The following is a 24,943-nucleotide window of genomic DNA, read 5'->3' as shown; positions in this document are numbered from 1 at the left end:
CGTTACTTATCGACCGAACATACTGATTACATATTATGTATACATTGATAATTAATTACGTATTACAGATAAATATTTAATTTTGAAGTTCATATTATTGATTTAGTTTAGTATTGAACGCTGAAAATCGGTGATAAATCAGATCCGCATATTGTTATTACTTAAAATACCCGAGTACCTATCTAATAAAAACAAGTTTTTCATTGAATGGATTTCTTTGGTTTTTTTTTTGTAACATAATTATAGCCTATGTGAATCTTTTCCGATACCTATAATACATAATATACATTATAAATATTATATACTCTAGGTTTTCTACTTATACTTTCTAAATAATTACTATGATCTTATTATTATTTGATATATCAAACAATTTTTTTTGAAGTAGCAAAGTACTAACAGTTCAAGGCATTCTGAGTTGGGCGTAACGAATGCCCATTGGAGAATCGACAGAAATAATAACTAATCAAACTTCTGTGCATTTTAACCTATCTGTTCCTTCCGCTTGTGTCCTTGTCCCGGCGTCTTCTGGCCATTGAATTTATAACAACAAAAGTATGAGTGTTTAATTATTATTTTTATGATTACTTTAAGTTCTCTTCTATTCTTTTTATAATGTGACAGTAATAATATTATTCGACCTATGTCGAACGTAGGCGCCTCGGGTATATAGCGCCTGCACAACAATAAGCTTGGATGTCTGACGTTTTGTTGAATTATCCTATAAAGTTGATTCCATACAATATTTTGAATGAAATAAATTGTATTATTATGATGATTATAATTATTACTAAATAACGTTTTTGAATTTGTTACCGTGACACGTTTCTTGTCTACGAGGGCAATTTTTATGAAGTTTCTTCCGTTAATATTTTATATAATTACAACATAGTATTTGTATTTATACATATACCATCATAGGCGTTCAAAATATATTTCATTTCATTGTTTCTTTTATACTATATAAGCAGTGCTGTTTAGTATAAAGATATAACTTGAAATTATACATACGTATATCATATACCAATTTCGATATTTTTTTATATAATACGCACTCGATTTTGGTGTGAGATGGTGAGGAGGCGAGGAACAATTAATGTAATATTATATCATTAAAATTTAAAACAATATTAATATGAAATAAACCCATATGGAAAATATTCAAAGTAAATAAATTATTTGTACATGATTTTTTTTTTTTTACGAAATTCAATATTGAGATGAAATAATAAATTTATGCGTTGTGCCCAATTACCAAAATAATAAATTTTTTTATATTAATCATGCATATAAATATTAATCATATACTTTATATATTATGTATATTGTATATATTACTAATTTATAAGCAGTTCAAGTGTGAAGATAAATAACAAATTAAATATAAACAATATATGATTTATAAAATATATTATTATCGTTCTATATCATTCATAGGTAAATGTATGTATTTTAAAACTACTATTAAAGGTTATTTAAATATGCTACTATAAGTTCGGCAGCGGAATTCACGCGTTTTTAGTCTGTAATGAATAACAATTTATGATAATATATGACGATGTGGGATAATAATTTGAGAGCATCGATATTAATTTCAAACATATCAAATTTAATGTTAATTAAATTCAACGCGATCAACCAAAGAATCATCTCATCAGTATAATATATCGGTATTTTAACTTACAAGGAATTAAAGTCACACCACTGAACTGTAATATATTAGGCATTATCTATTTTTTTAAAGGTATAACAAAATGTTTATTTTTCTCGCTTTCAATATATACCTACATAATTATTTTTTTTTATAAAAACAGGTAAGTACCTATTGATGGATTCAAAATTTAAAATTATATCACACATTTAATTAATATTATTTTATCATTAATTTGTTTTATACGGCTATTATTTTATAATTACGTAAGTATATATTGTATAGGTATACATAATTTTTATTATAGCTCTTATTTTACTATTAAAAAATTTTAAAAGGTGGACGGTTTGTGAAATATTATTTAAAAATTTAATAAATAATATAAATTTTAATATAATATAATATTATGTATACATTACATATTACACATACTGCATGTAATATAATCCGTTTCTAAATGGAAAACCCGTTAGATCATAATATACTGTGTGGTCACTATGGATCATGGTACTAATAAAAAATGTACTATAATACTCTTGTTTTCTCATTTTTATAACTTGTTACGGCTTTTTTAATGGTACATGCTATTATTAGACTACGACACTGAATATACATATAATAGTGCGCGGCCTTTATTATAAAACATTATAAAAATATGACGACACTTAAATAAAAAGTACCAATAGGATTGTTACTATATTTGAATATAGCATTTTAAAATCTCATAACAAAAATATGATTAACCTAAAATAACCAATTGCCTAATTATTAGCCACAAATAACGATTATAATTATTGCTATGTATATTGTATCGCTTTCATAGCGGGTCTTAATTATATATGCATATAAAAATAAGAGTATTAGAAATGTATATATTATATGTACTCGTATAACCTATGTATAATGTATTAATGTATATACTGGTAATATTCATGGTATGGTCTCATGCGGTATGCGGAGTAATAAGCACTAATGCACGTAAAATACGTTCAATGTTTGGAAATTCATGATTGATTGTCTGAACTCAAAACGCATGTAAAATAGCCAAAAAAAAGACAAATTGTTTCTTTTTTATTATTATTTTCAAAAACGTGACTTGAAAACCTGTGCAAAATGTACAGTGTGTGAGGTCCTTCGGATCATTCCTAATTCATATTATATTTCTATTTTCTAACTCTGTTATTCCTACAGTCACTTCGTTTGTACGTGTTTTATTCATAGACTTACGCAGGATGATAATTTAATCGTAACTCGTAAGATACTTTTTTTCTTAACCAATTTTTGTAAATTTAAGTAAATTATATTAACGATTTCTGAAGCAAAAAAATAAAATTAAAACTAACAGTTTTCGCTCAAAATATAAAATTATAACCAGTATACCTATAATAATAAAATAAAAAGTACATATGCACATATCTATATATAGTTTCAAGTATATAAGTAATTCAATATTTAAAGAAATATGGACTTAAAAAATACCGTTGTTTTCATTGTGTAATAACTTATTATTATAATAAACACTATAGTCTATAATATTACTTAACTATAACAGCTAACACTGCATTATTTTTTCTAAAGTCTCCGCCCAATCACCCCGTTTTGTATATTTTGAAAGTTCAATTTTACAAGTGTCGTATCATTCACATACTTCGGTATGGCATCACCTTATAATTGAATAGATATTAAAATAAAAAACAAAAAAAAATAATAACAAAAAATAAACATTATAAACCTGGTCAGAAATATCAATAAATACATAATTGTCACCGATGAGTCATGCAGATCAGACGAATTGTGTGACTACAATACAATACATTATACATACCTACCATATTATACACTACGATGAATATCGTGGTAAAACATAGTAGTACAATATTATTAATATTATACCGGCGAGTCACTACCGTTGTGAATAGCCAATTAGTCGAAAGACGTGTATACAACAGGTGTGCCGTAAAAACTGCAGGAGTCGAAAATATTAGCGGTCGGCTGGTATAGTGGTTTGTATATGTATAATAAAATGTGTGTGTATCTAAAGGTAGCGGTGACACAAGTACGGCTGTAAACAAGGGTACACAATAATAATAAAAGCATCTTTCATTATTACAATATAATATCATATACATTATATGATCCCTGACGGCTGTTGACTTCCACCTATACAGGATCGTAATTTTATCACCCATACATTATAGTATTATATACTATATAACATTACAATACGGTTATACGTTTTACATTCGAAATGGTTGTCCAACGGTAGATAAGCAATATATTATTACGATTATGTTTTGATTTACATGCATATATTTAATAAATAAAATATAAATATCCCGTGAAAATTTTTTAATTCGTGTAACAATAAAAGTGACATATGGTGCTTATTATAATAAGTATATATTAAAATTTAAAGATATAAAATTATTAAATAGTATAGCAAATAGATTTAAATAATAGACACGCATTATTACATTACATAGTTATATTCTGAACAAAAATATCGATTATCAATATTGTTTATATTTATAGTGTATATATACTAAACTTTCATTCTATATATTAACTAAGACAAAAATTCGTACTATAGATAAATTAGTTAAATGGAAGTACTTACACAAAATTTGTTCTAATTTGTAATGGTTCTCAAAAATATTTCATTTATAAAATAATATAAAGTATCAATGAACAACTTCTGTAATTTTCTAATACAGTTATACAGTTTTAAGACCAATAGAAAAACACTATTTTTTAGTATCTTTGACGAAGCAGTTGTACCAAAGTGCAATACTTTTCCTCATTTTTATTTGCACATTTTACCAATTTTTATTTTTATTGCATATAAATTCTAAGCTATTTAAGTAGCACTTACAACGCTATTTAAACTACTTAACTACTTATAAAATGTGTTGTGAGTTGGGACATTGACTTCTGTGTAAGATATTGGCTATTGGAATTTGGCGTATTACCATTTTGAGTTGTGACTTTCAAAGTAATTATAAATCATCAAATCCAAAAAATGATTCTAAAAGTATTTTGATTGACATTTTTAAATCTGATTAATGCTTCATTATTATGTGATAAAAACTAATAATAATGATAAAATATTATTATAATAGTGCTGTATAGAACCAATTATCCACTTAGGATCACTAATTCACTATTATAGAAAGTGAATCGTCACACACATTCATCAAGAGTTTGATTGAGGACAACTTCTACTTTTTTTCTGGTGCAGGGACATCTTTGTTACAATACCTTCCATTCAAAATTTGATTTTTCGGAAAAAAATATTTGGTTAAAAATGCGAAAATTGTGGTTAAAAAATATTACAAATCAGTTACAAAGAAATTATATTGATCTACAATAAAATGTTGATTTATGAGTACCAGAATAACTCACCAGACATGACATGATATGTCTTATATTATGTTTCATTATAATATTATTATTATTAAAAATTAGTGTATAGTTAATGTGCAAATTTAATACTCTTTAATTGGTAAATTAATTAATGGACTATAATTCATTATATTTTAGTAAGTTATTTAAAAATATATTGTACGATAATTCACTAGTTAATGGAATATGAATGCTAAACGAGATAACCTATAATGCATTTGAATGTTTACATGTAGATATAAAGGTTTAATATATAAAATTATAATAATTTAATTAACTAATTAGCTATTAATGTTATCAATTTATAAAAAAAAATAATTAAATACTTATAATTCCTACTAATAATAAATAATGGTTTATTGGTTTACATATATATTATAATAATAAACTAATAAATGAAAACATAATACATTTCTATCGTATATAATTTTATTATAGGTAGTACTCCTAGTAGGTACCTATAATAAATAATAATCATTAATTATATCGTTTAATTACTTCAAACAAAATAAATAGGTATTAAACTATTGATATTATTATGACAAAATAGATTCATATAATCAAGTTAAATATAGATGACACTTAGATTTAGTCACAATAGAAAAATACTTATTCTCCAGCACATTATATATATTAAGACAAAAAAAATAAATAATTATGTACAATATACATTATACATATTTTAAAGTTTTAACTTAAGTTTGTGACCAGGAATTTTGTTTTCTTTGTATGTACCTACCTATATGTATTAATTATTTTCAGATGTAAATACATTTATTTGTAATACCTAAAAATATTGCAAGGTCTACAACTATGTATTATATGTATATTATATGATAGGTTACCAATAAATCATTATGTATTTTATATAAATATATTAGATAGTAAGTTATGCTCTCACTATTATAAGTCACGACGTCAAGATCTCTGTTGTAATGTGTAATATATATATATAGGTATAGGCCACAAAAATGGAATATTATTATTATGATCGTTATTAGTTTTATATTTTATATTCAGGTTTTGAAATGTATATTGTATATATTTAGGTATTCATATAGCAATAATGATTAATATATTTTTTTTCTATTAGTAGGTATTAAAATTAAAAAATATTTTCCCGCTTCCGTCATGTCGCGGTTATTGCAAGCGGTGATTTTGTAGGCGTCGAGTGAAATATCTATTAAATCATCACTGTCGACGTCGCACAACTGATCTGAGGAGATATTATAATATATATATATATATATATATATGTATATTAGGTGATATATATATAATATTATAATAATATGATAATATTTGTCCGAGAAAATGGGCAACGCATCAATGTTTAAACTATACCTAACATAATATTATATATTATTTTTAATGACGTAAATGCACCTAATTCAGTATGCATATGTGAATGTGTATAATGTGTGTGGTGTACGCGTGTCTACGAAAAATAAAAATAAATAAATAAAATCGGCGAGGAAATTACAATGCGGCGCGTTGACGACTAAGATAAGCGCGCACGTTCACACGGCGAGGAGACGTAGGCGCCACAATAGGCCCATTGTATATATTAGCTCACGGATTCTCGTGTGGACGACGCACCGCGGGCGTGGGTTATTATGCATTTGTGCACACACACAAATGCACGTGAGTGTGTATTTTTACACAACAGACTCTCGTCCTAAATCCATCTGCCGAAAAAAACACCGAATTACACATATACACATACTTATATACTTACATACTTATATTTTCATGTGCGCGTACGTACGTATAGAAATATTATTTTAGTTATCGGTTAGATGTGCATATTATGTTATTGTTTATTATACATATATAGTTCGTGCGGAGCGAATGAAGTACCTGGTGAGTGATGACTGATGATGCTGGTGCACTTGGGTTCACTAAATCATATTATCGCGCATTATTTATTACGTCCACGAATATGAAACACATCATATTATCTCCGTCTGTATACATTTTTAGAAGAGAAAATTAGTGTTTAAACGACTTTCGTAGAAAAAAAAACGTAAGTGATAGGTCGATCATGACCGTGGTCGTGACTTAATAGCTATTACAATCGGTAACCGCGAAAAAATTCTAAGTAATAGTTCGAGGTCAAAACATATTTTTGATATAAATCTTGTGACACGTGTTGTTTACATGAATATTTAACGATTTATCAGATGAATACGTCAAAATTTATCGATCCGGTCAAAAATTGCCCATGGAAACTACGATATAATAAGCTAGCAAGTATATCGTACTTTTTTTTCCAAGCTATCTTGCGAAAGAGTTATATTATATAGGCCTATACAATATGTTTTGCCTTCAAAACTGCAGTGCATAAAATAATAATGTGGGAGACGACGTCCGGTCGGATCGCGTTCACATTATACAGTGTATTATATTTTAACGCTTAAATAGGTGCCTACATAATATTATATTTTAATTATTGGTTTGGATAATATATAAAAAAAAATAGCAACAGATGTTGACGTCTCCATTCATGTCTTCAGTGGCTTTCAAGTTAAAAGTTAATTAACATTCAAAAAAAAATATATTCGATGATGCGCAAAATACAGGAATATGATGAAATAATATTATATCTAACTATAAATTAACACGTACAGGGTGTCCCAAAAATAACGATTTTATTTTAATCGGTAACCATATTTTTTAGCTAATTTAAAAAAGCGTTATTTTTGTGGCACCCTTTATTACTATTTCGTAATTTCTTATTTTTAAAACCGTACTCAAATTTTTATATTGAAAAAAATAATATTTATTTAAATATTATATATTATAATTACATGTTAGGTACCTAATCTTGATATACAGTAAATAAGGCATAACACTATTTGAAAATTAGGATGGTTTAGTTTCATGTATTTCATAAACCAAATAAAAATAAAATACATATTTTACTTAATATTAATAATATTATATAGAAATATGAATTTTTATAATTTCTTTATAATTTTTGAAAGTTTTACAAAAAAGTATATTTACAAAAAAAAATATACAATTTAAGATTAGCACATGATAATTAATTATTTGTTTTTAATAATATTTGATTGCCCTCTGTTCATAACCGTTTTTTGAATACAAAGAGAGATAGAGAGTTGCTTTTAAATATAAAATAATAATGTACCTGCAGTTATATAGGTACACATAGTGTACCACTATCTTGTATTTTTGTGGCTGATGTTTTTAATTATTATTTTAGTTTTAATAATTAAATTATTAACCATTATTGAAAGAAATAGTGAATGTCAAATGTAAGATTAATTTTCTAACGCGTGTATATATAATATATATATATATGCGTGTGTAGTATTTGGTTAATACATAGTTAATTAGTTATATTATATTAAATATTATAATAGAGTATAGGATAACTATATTATTTATTGCAAATTAATAGTCTTATCAAGTGGATCGTATGTTTTTAGTCATTTTTGTAATTTATTTTACTATTATAGGATGACTCCCCCTGCATATATCTAACACGTAATACAGCATCATACATATTTAGTGCTATTGGTTTAAAAATTAATAGCGGCAGCGTGTGTTAAATTTTTATAAAATTAAAAAAGAACAACAATTTTTAATTAGATTGTCAAAGCCAGAAGCCATTTTAATAATAGTATTACAACGAATAATTTTACCATATTACATCACGTTTTACTTGAATATTTTTAATTGTTAAATATAATCTAATTTTTGCTAATTTTTATTTTACTATATTAATATATATATATATTATATTATATTTATATAATATATATTGATACATTATAATATATTTTACTTTATTTTACTGTAACGTAAAAATGTTCATATTTTGCTATTATTTATTTAAGAACATTAAATTCAAGTTTAATGATTAATTAATTGTTGAAACTTTTAAAATAATATTAACAAATAATTACTGAACACTTTTCAGGATATCCAGAAACACGAACCAGCGAGAACCATGTCACCAATATCAGAAAATAAATGGAAACTTTTCGGTTCTAGGAAGAATGTGGAAGAAACTTTCCGTAGTTCACAAAAGATCAGCTTGTTTCAAGGGCAAGGTATTACACGTATTGTTATTATATTATTATAATAATGTATGTTGTCAGCTATATAAATGATTCTCGTTTGATAAGAATTATGCCCATTAAATCAAATGTGGAAAGAACCCAACATTCACAAACCGCATTTATTTACATAACATTAGCATTATTATTCTCAAAACGTGAATACATGATAATCACCGTTCAGTATGCACGTATACTCTTACAGTACAGCGTTAAACCGATAATTGCTTATCGTGTATGTATTATATATACTCGCCAGTGAATTATATTCACATATGTCACTGCAGAGTTTTACAGACACTTTTGCATTCCTGTTCATATATCTTGAAATATAATTTAGGTATCTAATATTTATATTATATATACTCACACTCTAAAAAAAAATTTTTTACCAATAAAAACTATTAAATACCATTAAAAACATTCACAATTATATATAATATAATAAAGTAACCAAAAAAAAGTATATTTTATATAATTTACCGTAAACAAAAGTATTATAAGTATAAAAATGATATGTATAAAAAAATATTTCAACTATTTAGAATATATATATAGCTATTATAGTGCAATTTATATATTAATATAGGTACACTAACTATCATACATTCACACCTATGACAGTATTATAACTTATAAACGGTTTTTACACTTTAAAAGACATTTTACTATAAAAACATATAAAACTATTAAGACCAAACTAATATAATATTAAAATATAAAAAAAAACTAATACACGATCTTCATCAAAAGTGGGCAAGTGGGTATCGCTCTGCTGTATAGTAGGTGGAGAGTAGATCACTGGTCACTATAATGGATGTGTTAAATTTGAATGCAATGACGGGTATCATTGTATACGAAAAACGATTCTGAACGGAGATGATTTGTCAGTCAATGATAATCAGTTGGATATATTATATTATTACCTATATTTAAATTGTAATATATCGTTAATTTATGCGATTTCGTAAAAAATTAAATTTCATACGCTCATAAAATGTGTTTTATATTGACAATGGAATTTTTTTTTACAGTTACTTGAAGGAAAACTTATGGATAACCTAGTATTAGATTTTTGAACCTTAAGTATAAATCACAAAAATTTTATGAATTTTCAACTTCAAAGTTCTTTAAAAATTTTCGTGATTTTGATATATTTTGTAAACATTACCATCTAGTACCAAATAGATGAATTTTCCTTTTCAAAGAGGGACTGAAGTCAAAAATCGAAGCATTATTACTACTTCAAAAAGTGATGACAGACACAAAAATAAAAAAAAAAAATAAAAAAACACACATCATATTGTAAAATCAATACATTCATCACTCCGTTCAGAATCTAAAATAACTAATACGATTCATTATCGGAGAAAAATTACAATTTCTTAATTGTTTTGTCATGATAAACCGTCTTTTTATCTTTAGCATAATATATTTATAAGTTAAAACCAATATATTTAATAATTATTCTACTCTAAATTGTCTTAATTTTATATGATTTCATACTTTAGACTTATTAACCATAAATAAAACAATTTTCAGGTGATAACGAAGGAAGTGAAGCTTACAAGCATCAAATGAGAATTTCGAAAGAAGCGTCTTGTAAAGTACCTAGATCTCGAGTGATTAAGGTAACTGACGTATACCCCAGCTCGAATAAGAAATATTTACCTGCGTGTACCATACTTCACGTATGTGCTGAAGATACAGGTTGTTGTAATAGTCCAACTTTGAAGTGCGGGCCGAAGACATCACAACCAATTTATTTGCCCTTCTTAGTTTACGTAAGTAAAAACAACACTTTTATAAAAAAAAAAAAAAAAAACTACTTTAAATCCCGTTTTCAAATACATTGTATGAATATGGTTATTTATAATTAGAATCATAATTTTCAAAGCTATTTTTATTAAATCCAAGACAAAATTATGGATCGTAAATTTACCGTTTTCCTAAGTTATTCAATTTAAATTAGTTAAATCTATCATTTTTTTACAGTACCTATCTTACTATCTATAGTTTTTATTTTTTCACTTAAAATTTTTCTAAAAATAAGTTAAATTGTTGTAATGTTAATTAATTAAGCTAAAAGTACAATATTAAACAATTGTTGATATTAATAAGAGTATATAATATTACAAAAATTAAATTATTAGATAGATCTGCTCAGCTCTATGTTTGAAATAGATTACGGCTTGCGTATTTAACCCGTATTTTACAGGTTATATAGTATAGTTTATTTGTCGACTATTGAATTAAATTAAAAAATATATTTTTATTCTATCTATCAAGTCAAGACATTCTTAAGATTTTTTTTAGAACAATAGGCCTGTCGCAATTCATGCTTTTCTATGACTGCTATATTATATTTGATGTGCCATACTAATGAAATTCAATTTCCTATAGATATTAAACAAAATGACTATGTTTTACCTTCTTATTTTGATAAATATATATATTAAATCGTCCTTGAATTTAATTTTGAGTTTGAAAGTCACGTACCAAATACCAATATGTATCGGTAGTTATTATTTTAATATCATCCCCACACCACCAAACAGGTTCATAAATGCATCTTATATAATACGTGTACAACTCGATGTATGAACCATGCAAAGAAAATATAGTTTCGACATTGCGTGTCTGTGATTAATAACTTTGGCCTATGACACTTGAGTCCAATTTACTACGACACCTAACGGACATTTAATAATTAATTTATTGACAGTTATATATTATTGACATCTAAAGATGACAATATTAATGGAGCACTACGATTTCACACCGCCTTCGCACAACAAATCAATACAAATCGTTGATACGTATTGTACAAAATAATTAAAGTATCATTAGAATTTAGAATAATATCATTACATATATTACATATATTGTAGGTATTAAAATACTTTGCACATTCAAGTGTTTACAGAGTGTATGTTATAATTATTGAATTTATACGCTAATAATATTCAATAAAATAGTATATATTATTTATTACATATATAATGTAATATTATTATGTATTATGATAATATTATATAATTAATTTATAGAATTGACCTGATAATAATTAAGTAACTCTTAGGATAATTTTTTCATCAATTAATTAAATATTTTAAATGTTTATATTTTACTTAAGCAAAAACATTATTACATTATATTATTATTCAATTTTAAGTATAAAAATAATAATGAATTAAACTTGAACTATATAACTACAAATGCATGTACGAGTATGAGTATTAGGTTAACATAATAAATAATAACATTGTAAAACGTACGTATATTATATAATAATTATAGAAATTTAATAAACATAACGATACGTTATATCGGTATACCTATATTCTATTGTTATCATAGTATCATACCTCTTTTAAAATAATTAATTTTTAATACGTTATTGTTATTATGAAAAATAAAACATTGGTACAAGTTACTACAGGTATTATTACTTGGTTTTTAAATCTGCATTCTTAAGATTCATTTTAATATAATGTACCTATTGTAATATTCAGTAAGTCCGACACATTCATTGCGAAGGTCGTACAACCTTTGAAGTAATATTTTTATTTATCCAAATGTATCATTTATTCTATTTTTTTATAATTTAATACAATGGACTTACATTTTAGATTTATTTAAGATATTTTTGATTCTGAAAGAAGTGATGAATGGATGAAAGAATTGCTCTTACAATGAAGTGTGTTTTTTTATGTCTGTCATCATCTTTCGAGACTTCGAGGGTTACTGGTAGTAAATTGGATCTAGTTGATACTTTGAGAAATCAAAAATGAAAAATTCTCAGTACTTTTAAAAATAACCAGATAAATAAAAACAAAATTAAAGGAAAAAATGAATTTTTGATTTTTTTTTTTTTTAGTATAATTCAAAAACAAATAAAACTTGAAATTTTCAAAAATAGTTTAAATTCTCATTTTCTAAATATTTTGACTGTAGTTTTTGAACTATTTATAGACAATTGAAAATAGATAAATTTTTTTTTTTAAATAGGTACCAATAAAACTAATAAAATAAATGTGCTTGTGTGGAAAGTTTTAGAACAAGTTTTATATCAGTTTTATTATGTTGATGTAGGTACTCATAGGTATCGTTCTTCAACAAGATTAAGATGCTCGGACATCAACCCACTTGCCAACCTTTTTAATAATTATTAATTTATTTATTTTTAAATTTTATTGTTGCATCAAAAAAATATTGTTTAGTTTTATTTAATCCTTTAGGACTTTTTTTTAAGAAAAATTCAAATTAAACTAGATTAAAATTGTCTTGGACATTTAAGTTGAAGTTATATTCATAAATCACAATATGGTAAACTACTAACTATGAACTACCACATTCGTGATGATTATGTTGTTCAGTAACTTTATGCTAAAATATATTTTTCAGGCAGATAAATCAATATTATTTGGAAGTTGTATAGTTTTATATACACGACACATGTATACATTTACACACAATTACAATAATCAACATACTATAATTGCTAATTTTTCACAGACTTCTTATGTTTCTGTTCAATAGAATAATTTGAAATAAAAATATAAAATATGTATCAATACTTATTACTTGGAATACATTGTTTATGGTTTTTTTTAATCACCCAAAAATATATAAACAAAAAAATACTTAAACGCCATTACCGCTATATTAATTTTATTTTAAACTTTCACTATTTTATTTTATCTTTTTATTATAATATATTATATGTAACCATTAAAATAATAAGAATTACTATAATAACTATAATAAGCAACAGATATGAACTTTGATAATTTTTAACAATTTCATAGGATTCGTATTTTGTTATGCCTTTATAATATTTTGAAATATCACAAGAAAGCAATCTGTTAAAACGAATATGGACAATTAACGTAGGTAACTATCTACGATTATTTTGTATAAATATAAAGGTAGGCCTATTGTCGACATAAATGCGTGTGAAGCAATTAGCCGTAGGTAATAAACCATTTAACCACGTGTTCGCCTACAACTCAAGTCCAAAATTAGGCACAACTTTCTACATTTACTTCTTGCGATTTTTTTAGATTGATGTGTATAATCCCTATCTATCATATCCGTTTGGATATATAGGTATATAATATGCCTATATTATATATACCTAAATGGGCTGGATCGTCACGAATAGAACGACAGAGGCCTACCACTGCCATTTAACTATTACCACCTATATTATGCAAAGTCGATTTATTCTTGCCGCGATGAAATATTGCCTGCCTGTTTACAAAACGAGTCATTATAGATCTCGTAACCATCGAGTAGTGAAATAAAACAACATATATGCCTATTGTCTTTTGGCTATCCGATCCGGGTTTTGTTGGTTTTTTCGTATACAAAATTTATTTTATATAATACGTTTTATTATTATTATAGGCACATACAGGATATTATAATTTCCCATTAATAATAACGGTCCTCGGGACATTATATTGTTTTATAAACAAACAGTTGTTGAGAGGAAGGGAAAAAAAGGACTAACACGCCTACTGTGTGGCGGGACCCGGGGCTACAAACGAGATGATTAAGTTATATCTTAATTTGTCAAAACTAAACGGGATGAATAAAATTACCATTTTTTTTTCGCATAAACCTATGTTATATATACTCGGGAACAATACGGTGTAATAAATTACTTCGAGTTACTGCACTTACCATATGTCTTCAATCGAATTTTTGGCCATCCTCATATTATATATGGTCGTTCCATTCTATTACATAATTATTTATACACTGTCATAAAATGCACAAGAATTAAACTGTCTAACAGAGAAATAAATAAAATCAATTGAATTTATAAAATTCCATTTTTTTTAAAACAATAATAATAGTAATATCAACAATTTAATTAATTTTTCTAATTGATTTATTTATTTTAACACAATTAATTTTTATCAAAAAAATACATATATAATTATATATATATATATATATAAATTCTTGTACACTCGTTGATTATACTAATTCAACATATAATATAATATGTATAATTGGGGTTTAAAAGTAGAAAAAATATATTGTTAAATATTACTTTTTAATACATTTAAAATTTGTTGGATTTTAAATATCAATAAATTTAAATTGAATATTATTTTGATACTATTTTTTTTAAATTTTTTTTTTTTCATTAGTTTCTAGTGTCTATAGTGTAATGACTATACTTTTTTAATATACATTAATTTTTAGAACTGTAGTATATTCCAGAATAAAAAACAACTTCTAATTCTAAATACCCAACGACAAATATAGGTGTCTACCTACCATACTTCTTAAAAATATTTGTTTTTTCATTTATTTTTTTATTCATCTTTTAAAGTTACATCACGAACTCCGTGATTATAAGGTGTTAACACTATATATGCATTAAGCATACTTGAAAGTAACGAAGACTGACAGTATTATTGGTACCTCAATGGAAACCTCGAGGCGATTTCAGCAGCATCCTATAATGATAATATAATTATAATGTAAACACAAACTATACCAGGTAGTCTATAAAGATTTCAACATTAACAAGACAAAAACAAAATCCAATATTTACCGAATATTATTTCTCAGCATTTATATATATATATATAAATATAATATTATGTACACCCAGGATACCTTATAAATAATGGTATGATTAAATATCGTAAACGTAAACGGTTAGCGCACGAATACAGGTTAGGTTAGAGAATCAGAATCATATTATAGTGGATAGTGAAGTAATAAATAAAAAATATATAAATACATAAAGCGTCCATGTCCATTGATATAATGTTTACTTTTAAAAAGGTATACATTAATATTAATCCATAGCCCTGATAGTATATAAACACTAAAAACAAAAATAAGAAATATTGACTGACAATTTTACGATGAGTTTTTTTAAATATATTATATATATAATAGTATATAAATATTTTATAATTGAGGACTTTAACAGTTTAATTATGCTTGAAACTTAAAACATATTTTAATTTTTTAATGTTCAATTATACTCTTAATCAAATACTGAAATATCTTTATATTATCGAAAATTTAAGTTATCAAGGTTAAAACCTAGTGCATAATAAAGAGAACGAAAAAAATATTAAATTGTCGAGAATTTTTTAATCAAGAAACTATACTATAGTAGGTACCTACTATTATAATCTTTAAGTATTACTTATTAATTATTAGTAATACGCATCCATTACATCGTATACTGTGCATTACACATAATAATATAATATAGTATAATAAAAAATATCCATAACTTGTGTTGCTACTGGCCATGTCCGGTATATCTATGTCATATACAGCATACAACTAAAATAGGTACCTTTAATTTTGGTTACGTAATATATAGGTAGTAGGTATACAAATAAATATATGACTATTTATGCAACGAATAATTCAAAGTAATTAGGAAATATCAATACATGTAAATTCTATATATTTTAGTATTTTTAACATTTTCTAAACCAAAAAATGAATAATAATTATATCATAATATAATATAGCCATATATGCGGCAATGCGGCATTATAATATAGTATGTTCATTATTATAATTTGATGTCATGTTTAATGCATTTAAATATATATGTTTTTTTATATTGGGGAATCCGGGAATAGTATATATATACACTAACTTACCTATAATAATAAGTATTGGGTACTTAATAATAATGAGTTGACTTCGTGAAAACATATCGTCATTAGGTTTACCTATATAATATTACTATAAATTTATATAGCGTGTACCAAGTCGAGTCGAACATCGTCATTTATACATAATATTTTTAAAATGTAAAGGTTTTATACCGTGTAGATCACATTATATATAATCTACAATATTATAGGTAATAATTTTGTAAATTGTAATACATAAATAATAATAGTAATAATACATCGAATGGGCGGTTTTTAAACATTTTAAAATGTTTGTTCACTGCAGTATTTACTTTTCGACCACGTTTCAAATTTCATTTACAGCCAGGGCATTATACATATTAGATCGCCCTCTCACGTCGTTTTGAATTGCAAAATCCAACAAAAATCATCGAGGAGCCTGAAATCCCGAAGGTCGCTGGGCGGGGATGATCGACAATAAAACGAGACAGATGCGTGCTTACACGACGCGACGTGTGTGTGTAAATATATATGTATGTGTTTAGGTAACTAGGATCACGTTGACGACGACGACGACAGAATTACTAGTCCAGATGATCATATAATAATAATATAAATGTATTTATCGGATGAATCCCCTCAATCCTTATAAATTATAATATATATTTTAATGGGTTTGAGGGTCCTTTTGTGAGTGTCGGTGACATTATAATACAATATTACAATATTATATAATATGTGCTGTATTATATTATGTATTGAAAATTGAATCGTGTTTGTTCGATACTTCAATTGTTAATCGCACGCAGCGTAAATGTCGATTGTGGTGTGGTGGTGGGGTAGGGGTTACGACCCGGAAACGGGATGAAAATAGAAACGTCACTTGCGCACCGAGGTATTGTGTTGGAAAAAAAATTAAAATCGGCACGTGATCGCTACAATCGTTGGACTTTCTCCGTTATGATGGAGCCCCCTAAGTAAAAGAACGATATAACTCTGTATGGCCGTACGTGCATGCATGTACAGAGTGGCGAGTATCTTAACTAAATATAGGTACGCGATCTAATAAATCTATCGTTATGTCTACACATATAGATGATACTCGCAATTTGCATAGTCACATATGTGTCTAGGGCCTAGACTCCAGTCTCCAGGCGATATTATTTATTATGTTATCTGCTCTTCTTATCTTAACGATTGGCTATATGTTGAATGACATCGCATATTATATAATAATGAACAACATAACATATTTTACGTATTTCACGTAGCGTTTCCGGCCAATGGCCAATTATACATAATATACATCCAGTGCAGTGACGTGATGATGGGATTTTCCAGGGGCATCGGCCCCTATTGAATATTATGTTAGTGGGTGATTAAGTACCTACTAGGTGTCTATATGTCATTAAAGATTGGAGTAGAGGTATTGATATTTGATCATTTGAACATTCTTGATATAAACTATGTAATAGTGTGTATGTATAAAAATTTTATTTTTAATAAATGCCTTAACATTTGAATTTAAGTGTAAATATTTATTTGAGTGTGAGTGGGTTGGTATTCTGTGTCTGATCACTGCTCAAAAAATAATATGGTTTATAAATACTTCACTGGTATAACTGTATAAGACAGTATCTAAGTTATTGTTAAACCATTTAAATTTTATGAAGAACTTCTAAACTTAGGTACCTTTAACTTTTAAGGCAAAACTACGGTCTCCAGCAGACGAGTCTTGATTTAAATTACGTATTTCGGTTTAGGTAGATATTCGCGCGAGTTTGGTACTAATAAAAAGTAACAGTTTTGTTACTGTTTGTATTTTAATTTTATCATGTTTAATTATTATAAAATAATTTAAGTATAAATATTGTGCCTACCTATTACCTATGTTGTAATACAAAAATGTTTATAGAGCTATATGTGGTTGACGGCTGTGCAAATATGTTTTTATTTTCAAACGTAATCATTATTTTAAAAATATTTCCTATCTCATCCCCTAATTTGACTATAATACTAAATCTCCGCCACGGCGTGTTAAAAGTTCGATTCGATTACACTTAAACAACTGCAGTCATATTAGTCGAATCTGTATTCTTAAACGTTAAACATAATATTTTTTTAAATTTTTCGCAGACTTTACCTGGACTTGGAGACCGGCAGTCACCAGAACAATCTTCGTACCAGAAATCGTTACTTTTTTATAACCATACCGAGTGCGAGTGCCAGTCAAGAACGGATGACTTGATGCCTAGGGACACGTTGCCTACTGCTTCCATGGCAACCCCAGATCCGCCGCAGCTGTTCAGACATAGAACCGAAAAAAATTATCAGTACAGGTAGATTAAATATGTTAATATATTGATATTACATACATTTCTGTGGACTGTGAATAATATGCACGGCTTAAGATATGTCTTAAATCGTGATAATATGTAACAAAAATATACAAACATTACTTGTCGTACAGCTACGTGGGTTTTGAATTTCGAATAATAATCTGTGGAAGGCTTATATGTAAATATAATGTACCTATATGGGCTATATGCCTATATGTATTTGAATAGGATATACTTATATATTCTATACATTTTAATAATAGAATCATCTTAATATTTTTTGGCTTTGAAGATTGGAAATTTATGGGCAAGGCAAAATTTAACTGATATATTATTGTTAATTAAAAACACTAAAATAGGTACCTATTAAAATATTAAATAAATAAATAAAATTGGTTGATAAACTGAAATTCGGTTGCGGTAGGGATGGTTAGGATGTTGGATGCCTAATGAACATTGGTGTTTGTGCTCCCCCTTAAGTTCACCATTGTGTATGTCAATATTACAGTATTACCAAATACAATAGTCAATAACTAAATAACTTATTTTAAAATATAGTTGTAAGTGTCCGACGGAATATACTGTACGTTATTTGGCCAACGGTTCATGTTCGTGCGACTGTTTCGACAAACAACGAGAGTGCATCCGATACAAGAAAGGCAACGTTTATTTTAATCATCTTGACAGATAGTAAGTAATGAAAACATATTATACACACATTTTATTAACTAGGCATTTTCTATTAGTATATTAGCTACAATGCAAAACATAAAATATTATTAAATAATTGCAGAAAATGATTTACCAAAATCAATTATTGTGTAATTAAATATAAAACAATGATTGAATCATTGAACACAATAAGTAATCAGTAGTTTTAACAACTTTAAACATCGTTTTTATTTTTTAACAGCTGCATAACATCGGGTCAGTGTTTGTTACCAACGTGTGAGTATGGTGTTTACTCTTCTCGGACAGGACGTTGCCCAAAACAATTTGAGACTCTATATTCGTTAAATAAGAAACATTACTTCTAATTTAACTTGAGACTTGTGGTTTGTTTTATAGAAATATAAAGCCAGGTCTACACAGTTTTTACAAAAACAGAACCGTAGAATGTACCACAGTGAACAGGACACAAATTAGTAATTAGTTCTTAACAGCTAAACTAAATTTTGAAAAAAACATAATTGTTTTAAAATTATCGGAAAACATCGAGTTCATATTTTTTTTCAATTTTGTTCTTTCTGTGTGGACACGGTTTAATATATATATATATTCCTTCACAAATACTATATACTTATAATATAAAGGTATATGTGTATTTGTATTTGTATATAAATATATAATACAATATCTACCTAATAATGTGTTCAGTGACGTGTTCGCATTTTTGTTTTAAATGTAACTTATTAAAATTTATTTTAAACGTATAATCATTAATTAAACGTAATATATGTTAGTCACTTTTAGTGATATGTATTTATATAATTTGTATATTTTTATTAATAAGTCATTATATTTATGTAGTATTTGTCATTTATTTATTAAATTTTCAATTTTGTATTAATAAAGCTTTAAAAATGTAATTTCATAAGTAATATAAATGTACCAGGTTACTAATTTAATGTATTATAGATTATTAGATAATTATTTTTATGTGTAGTGCTTTGATATATCCAAGTTCATAAATAAATACATTATAAGCTCTACGTAAAAATTAAAATATGCATTTAATGCCTTTATCATTAATTGTATAACTTTAAAAGTTTTATTATTATTATGTTTTTATATTTTAATGATAAATATTTTTTATTAGTCGGTCTCATAAAAGACATACAACTAAAACTATGAATTAAGTAATAAATTTAAAAATATTCTTATTTATAGTTAGTACATTTTTATGGTATTACAGCTGTTTATAACGGTAAATAAATATTTGTAAAAGTTGAAAAAGTATTGTCTATTTGACTAATAAAATAAGCATATTTGTACATTTAGATACACGCTGCATTTTTGTTATTAATTTATAAATAAAGATAATATATACATTTTTGTGTGATCATTAATTAATATTATTTTTCAAGAAACTTAAGATTATTATTTATTATTTTGTTATTATAATCCAAGTCCTTTTTCCATGATTTAGTTTATTAGTTAGTTATCAATAACCATTGAAGTATTATTATAATTATCTCATTAAAGTTGGATTAATATCATAATTTTTTGGTAACCGATTAATTATATTAAACAAAATGAGCCAAAATTCTAAATTTAAATGTGATTATGGTCATGATACATGATGAAATGCTATAATGTTTTGGAAGTTTATGTAAATTACTTTTTAGAATTTAAATATATTTATATTACAAAACAATATTTCTAGTAAACTATAAACAACAATATAAAAACACACTTAATCATTTATTATAAAAAAAGTGACATTGTGTATTACAAACTATTAGCAAAGTGAAATTTTCAAAGAAAATTTTACACTGCTGATATCATAAAATATAATTTAACAAACTTAAAAATAAATTCTTCAACAAAAAAAATGAATAAATAATATAATAGATTAATTTAACAGTAAAATAATGTCTTCTAAAATATGAATTCACTTAAAAATTATATGTTTTAATAATACAAATAGTTTGTATAATTGAATGTATAAATATAGTTATTGTTAAGTAAAAAAATCACACATTTATAATTTAGATAACCTAAATTATTAAAAATATAGTATTCATTTAAAAACAATGTTTTGTTAATTTTTGGGTTTTAAAAAATGATGATGTATAATTTAAATAAAAAATACTTTATCATAATACACATACAAGTGAAAAATCAAAAGGAATGTTAAGCATACTCAAATATTTAAAATATGTCAAAAAGATTAAATTATAATAATATATAAACCTAAGTTGATAGTCAATAATTACTGTATGAAATATTTTTTTGGAGTGTCAAATATTATAAAAAAAAATATCAATGAACAGTTCAATTTTATTTAAAAAATTTTAAATAGTGACTTGTACTTTATTCTATCCATTTTAATATTTTAAAATGGATGTTGATAATTGAAAATAAATTTGGGCCAGTATAATATTTTATTAAATTAATTAATGGTATTTTAAAAAAAAACTATATGTCAATTTAAAAACTTATTTCATGTCATTTAATATTATTTTAAATTTGTATAAAATATTACTTTCCCATAACACAGTCTTGTAACCACTCATCTGTCATTTCATCCAATTCTCTCACTTCATACACCCTAGTCAAGTTGGCTTCACGCTGTAAAGCCATTTTAGTACCTGCATACATTATTTGCAATTCCATATGACTATCTAAAAATAAATAATAATTAATACAAAATATTAAATCTCTTAATAAACTAATATAAAATACCTCTCGGAGTGAAATAAATGAAACACATTGGAAATGACACTCGGCCATCTCCATGTTCCATCTTACAGCAATAAATTATATAACGTGGCTGATGACCTGGTAAAATTTCTCTTAGTTCTTCAAGAGTGACATCGTCCAACATTTCGTCTACACATACTTGCTGTTTTTCTCTGTCCACTTTCACTATTTTTACACAACAAAAATAAATATAAGATTCATCTTTTAAATTAAAGTATTAAAGTATTGATATTGAAAAAAACTAACTTATAAGAGCAGCATTTTTTGTTGTTTTACGGAACCGAAACTTTCTCAATGTTTCCTTAACATCATCTCCAATATCACATACTTTAGTGCCCTGTAAACACACAAAATAATGAAGTAGCCAATCATTAATAAATGTATAATGTATATAAGTAGGCGCTTAAGTGTATTTTGATTTTAGCAATAAGAGAATTCCTGATCTAAAAGAACATTAGTGGTATGTTTAAAAATATATACATTGAATTTTTAAACAACCCAAAGGACACAAAATCCATCATAATTTAATTAATTTTATAATTATTAATTTCAAATTTGGCTAACATATGTTAAGTAGAAAATTTTCCATTGTTATTTTTGTGATTTATAAAAAGTAGAATTTTTTTATTTGGCTTATGATAAATAGCAAATGATAAAATATCATATTACAACAATGTTTACACAATATGCAATAAATGCAAAAATACTGTTTGTTTATTTATTTAAATACCATTCTTGCATATTATTTAAAATGTAAGAATTGTAAATATAAATAATAAGTACTTATTAACATATACCAGAAACCCTTAATCGTCTTTATAACATTTAAAAAAATACTAAAAAGTAAGAACAACATTTTAATTATAATAAATCGTTGTTTTAAATAAAATGCTTACCATTTTACCACACAAATAGGTACAGTACACAATTCAAGTCTCTGGGACTAAGTACACGTTACAAATTCACAGATAAAGAACAGGTTTAATAGTTAAAAATGAAAATATTTGGTAGAGGATACAACAAAACAAATAAATGATTGATAGAATATTGAAGTATTTAATTAATATAGCCCTGCAACTTGCAAGGTTGTAACACTTGAAACTGTGTAAAGTATAGAGTATAAACAGTAATTACTAATTAGTAATCGCCAATCACTATATTATTATCAGCATACTGATAATAACGTAAACATAAAGACGACTGAATAATAATAATATTATCGACCGAGGGCAATCTTCTGATTGGTTGCTTATAGTTCTTATCATTTATCTAAATAATCAATTTATTCTTATCGCTTAAAAAGTTATTACTTTAGTTACAGCACCGAAAATTATTGTAGCCATTGTAGGCTACACTGTTTGACCACAGAAATTTAAATTGGTTTGACTATATTATTCTTTTGCATAACTTACTTACTACTATAGTTAGTATATAGTTACTATGATCCAAAGACCTAACATTTTTTATAAGTTTAAAAATGTATCGTTAATGGTCTTTTCTCTTTAGCCTGTTGTATCTTACATACTTAGTAGTTAGTAGTTGGTACATGCACTATGCACTTCTATTTCTATACATAATACATATATAAATATATAATAAAGCCTATTTACATAATTTTTCTTTAATAATATCACCAATTAGTAATTGAATAAAAAATTCATGTCTGATTAAATTTATAATGAGTCATAACTCATCGTTGTGACAACTGATAATATTACAGATTTATAATGGATAGTTACAGTGGCGAATTTAAGGGGGGGCGAAAGGGGCAAAAACAGTTACTTGAAGAAAAACTTATGAATAACCTTGTATTGGGTTTTTTTTAATCTTATAGGTATAAATCAAAAAAATTTTACGAATTTTCAACTTCAAAAATCCTCGCAAATTTTAGCGATTTTGATTTATTTCGTAAGCATTTTTGAACTTTAAATGTTTATAAACAAAATTTGTGACTAACGATTTTTGATTTTTTCACTACGATAAGTACAACTTAAAATAAACCTTGTATTTTTTAAGGATTTTTTGGGCATTAAAAAAAAAAAAAAAAACAGAAAAATCAAAAATTTCAATTGCCTTATATTATAAATATTTTGAAAATTTAATGGTAAATAGATAACGTTAATATAAACATTTGATGAAAATTTCAAGTATTTACAATGATTCGTTATTGAGTTACAGCAAATTAAAAAAGTCGATTTTGTCAAAAAGTGATTATGCGCGTAAACATCCACGTTTTTACGTCAATTTTTAAAGGGTTTTCCCAAAAATTTTGAAAACAACTGGGGAAATTTTTTACTTTTAACCCCCTCAAAGTACCAACTAGATGAATTTTCCTTTTCAAAGAGGGGCTGAAGTCAAAAATCAAAGCTGAAAGCATATTATTTCTACTTCAAAACGTTATAACAG

At 25.7% G+C, this 24,943-nt stretch overlaps 2 protein-coding genes across 2 annotated transcripts in view; one reads left to right on the top strand and one right to left on the bottom strand.

The window, feature by feature from the left end:
• LOC132929836 (uncharacterized) overlaps nucleotides 1-21,180 on the top strand; it is a 40,085-nt gene extending 18,905 nt beyond the window's left edge. Inside the window, exons 2-6 of the mRNA XM_060995435.1 lie at nucleotides 9,000-9,132; nucleotides 10,681-10,922; nucleotides 18,909-19,111; nucleotides 19,670-19,801; nucleotides 20,025-21,180. Of these exons, the coding sequence (XP_060851418.1) occupies nucleotides 9,000-9,132; nucleotides 10,681-10,922; nucleotides 18,909-19,111; nucleotides 19,670-19,801; nucleotides 20,025-20,148 (834 nt within the window). The 3' untranslated portion in view covers nucleotides 20,149-21,180. The remainder of the gene's footprint in view (nucleotides 1-8,999; nucleotides 9,133-10,680; nucleotides 10,923-18,908; nucleotides 19,112-19,669; nucleotides 19,802-20,024) is intronic.
• A 336-nt stretch (nucleotides 21,181-21,516) lies between these two features.
• Nucleotides 21,517-23,698, bottom strand: LOC132930702 (glia maturation factor beta). The gene is made up of 4 exons (XM_060996715.1): nucleotides 23,434-23,698; nucleotides 22,784-22,874; nucleotides 22,520-22,702; nucleotides 21,517-22,458 (listed from the first exon to the last, which is right to left on the bottom strand). The coding sequence occupies exons 1-4, from the start codon at nucleotides 23,434-23,436 to the stop codon at nucleotides 22,316-22,318; spliced, it is 420 nt and encodes a 139-aa protein (XP_060852698.1). The 5' UTR covers nucleotides 23,437-23,698; the 3' UTR covers nucleotides 21,517-22,315.
• Between the last annotated feature and the right edge of the window lie 1,245 nt (nucleotides 23,699-24,943).

Source organism: Rhopalosiphum padi, chromosome 4 (assembly GCF_020882245.1).
Source record: "Rhopalosiphum padi isolate XX-2018 chromosome 4, ASM2088224v1, whole genome shotgun sequence".
Lineage (NCBI taxonomy): Eukaryota > Metazoa > Arthropoda > Insecta > Hemiptera > Aphididae > Rhopalosiphum > Rhopalosiphum padi.
This window is presented reverse-complemented; position numbering and strand designations above follow the sequence as displayed.

Excerpts from the sequence above, each read along its gene's own strand:
- LOC132930702 (XM_060996715.1), bottom strand. Across the intron at positions 22,703-22,783 it reads AAAAAATGCTGCTCTTATAA|TGAAAGTGGACAGAGAAAAA; the intron begins GTTAGTTTTTTT and ends GTGTAAAAATAG. Across the intron at positions 22,459-22,519 it reads CATTTATTTCACTCCGAGAG|ATAGTCATATGGAATTGCAA; the intron begins GTATTTTATATT and ends ATTTATTTTTAG.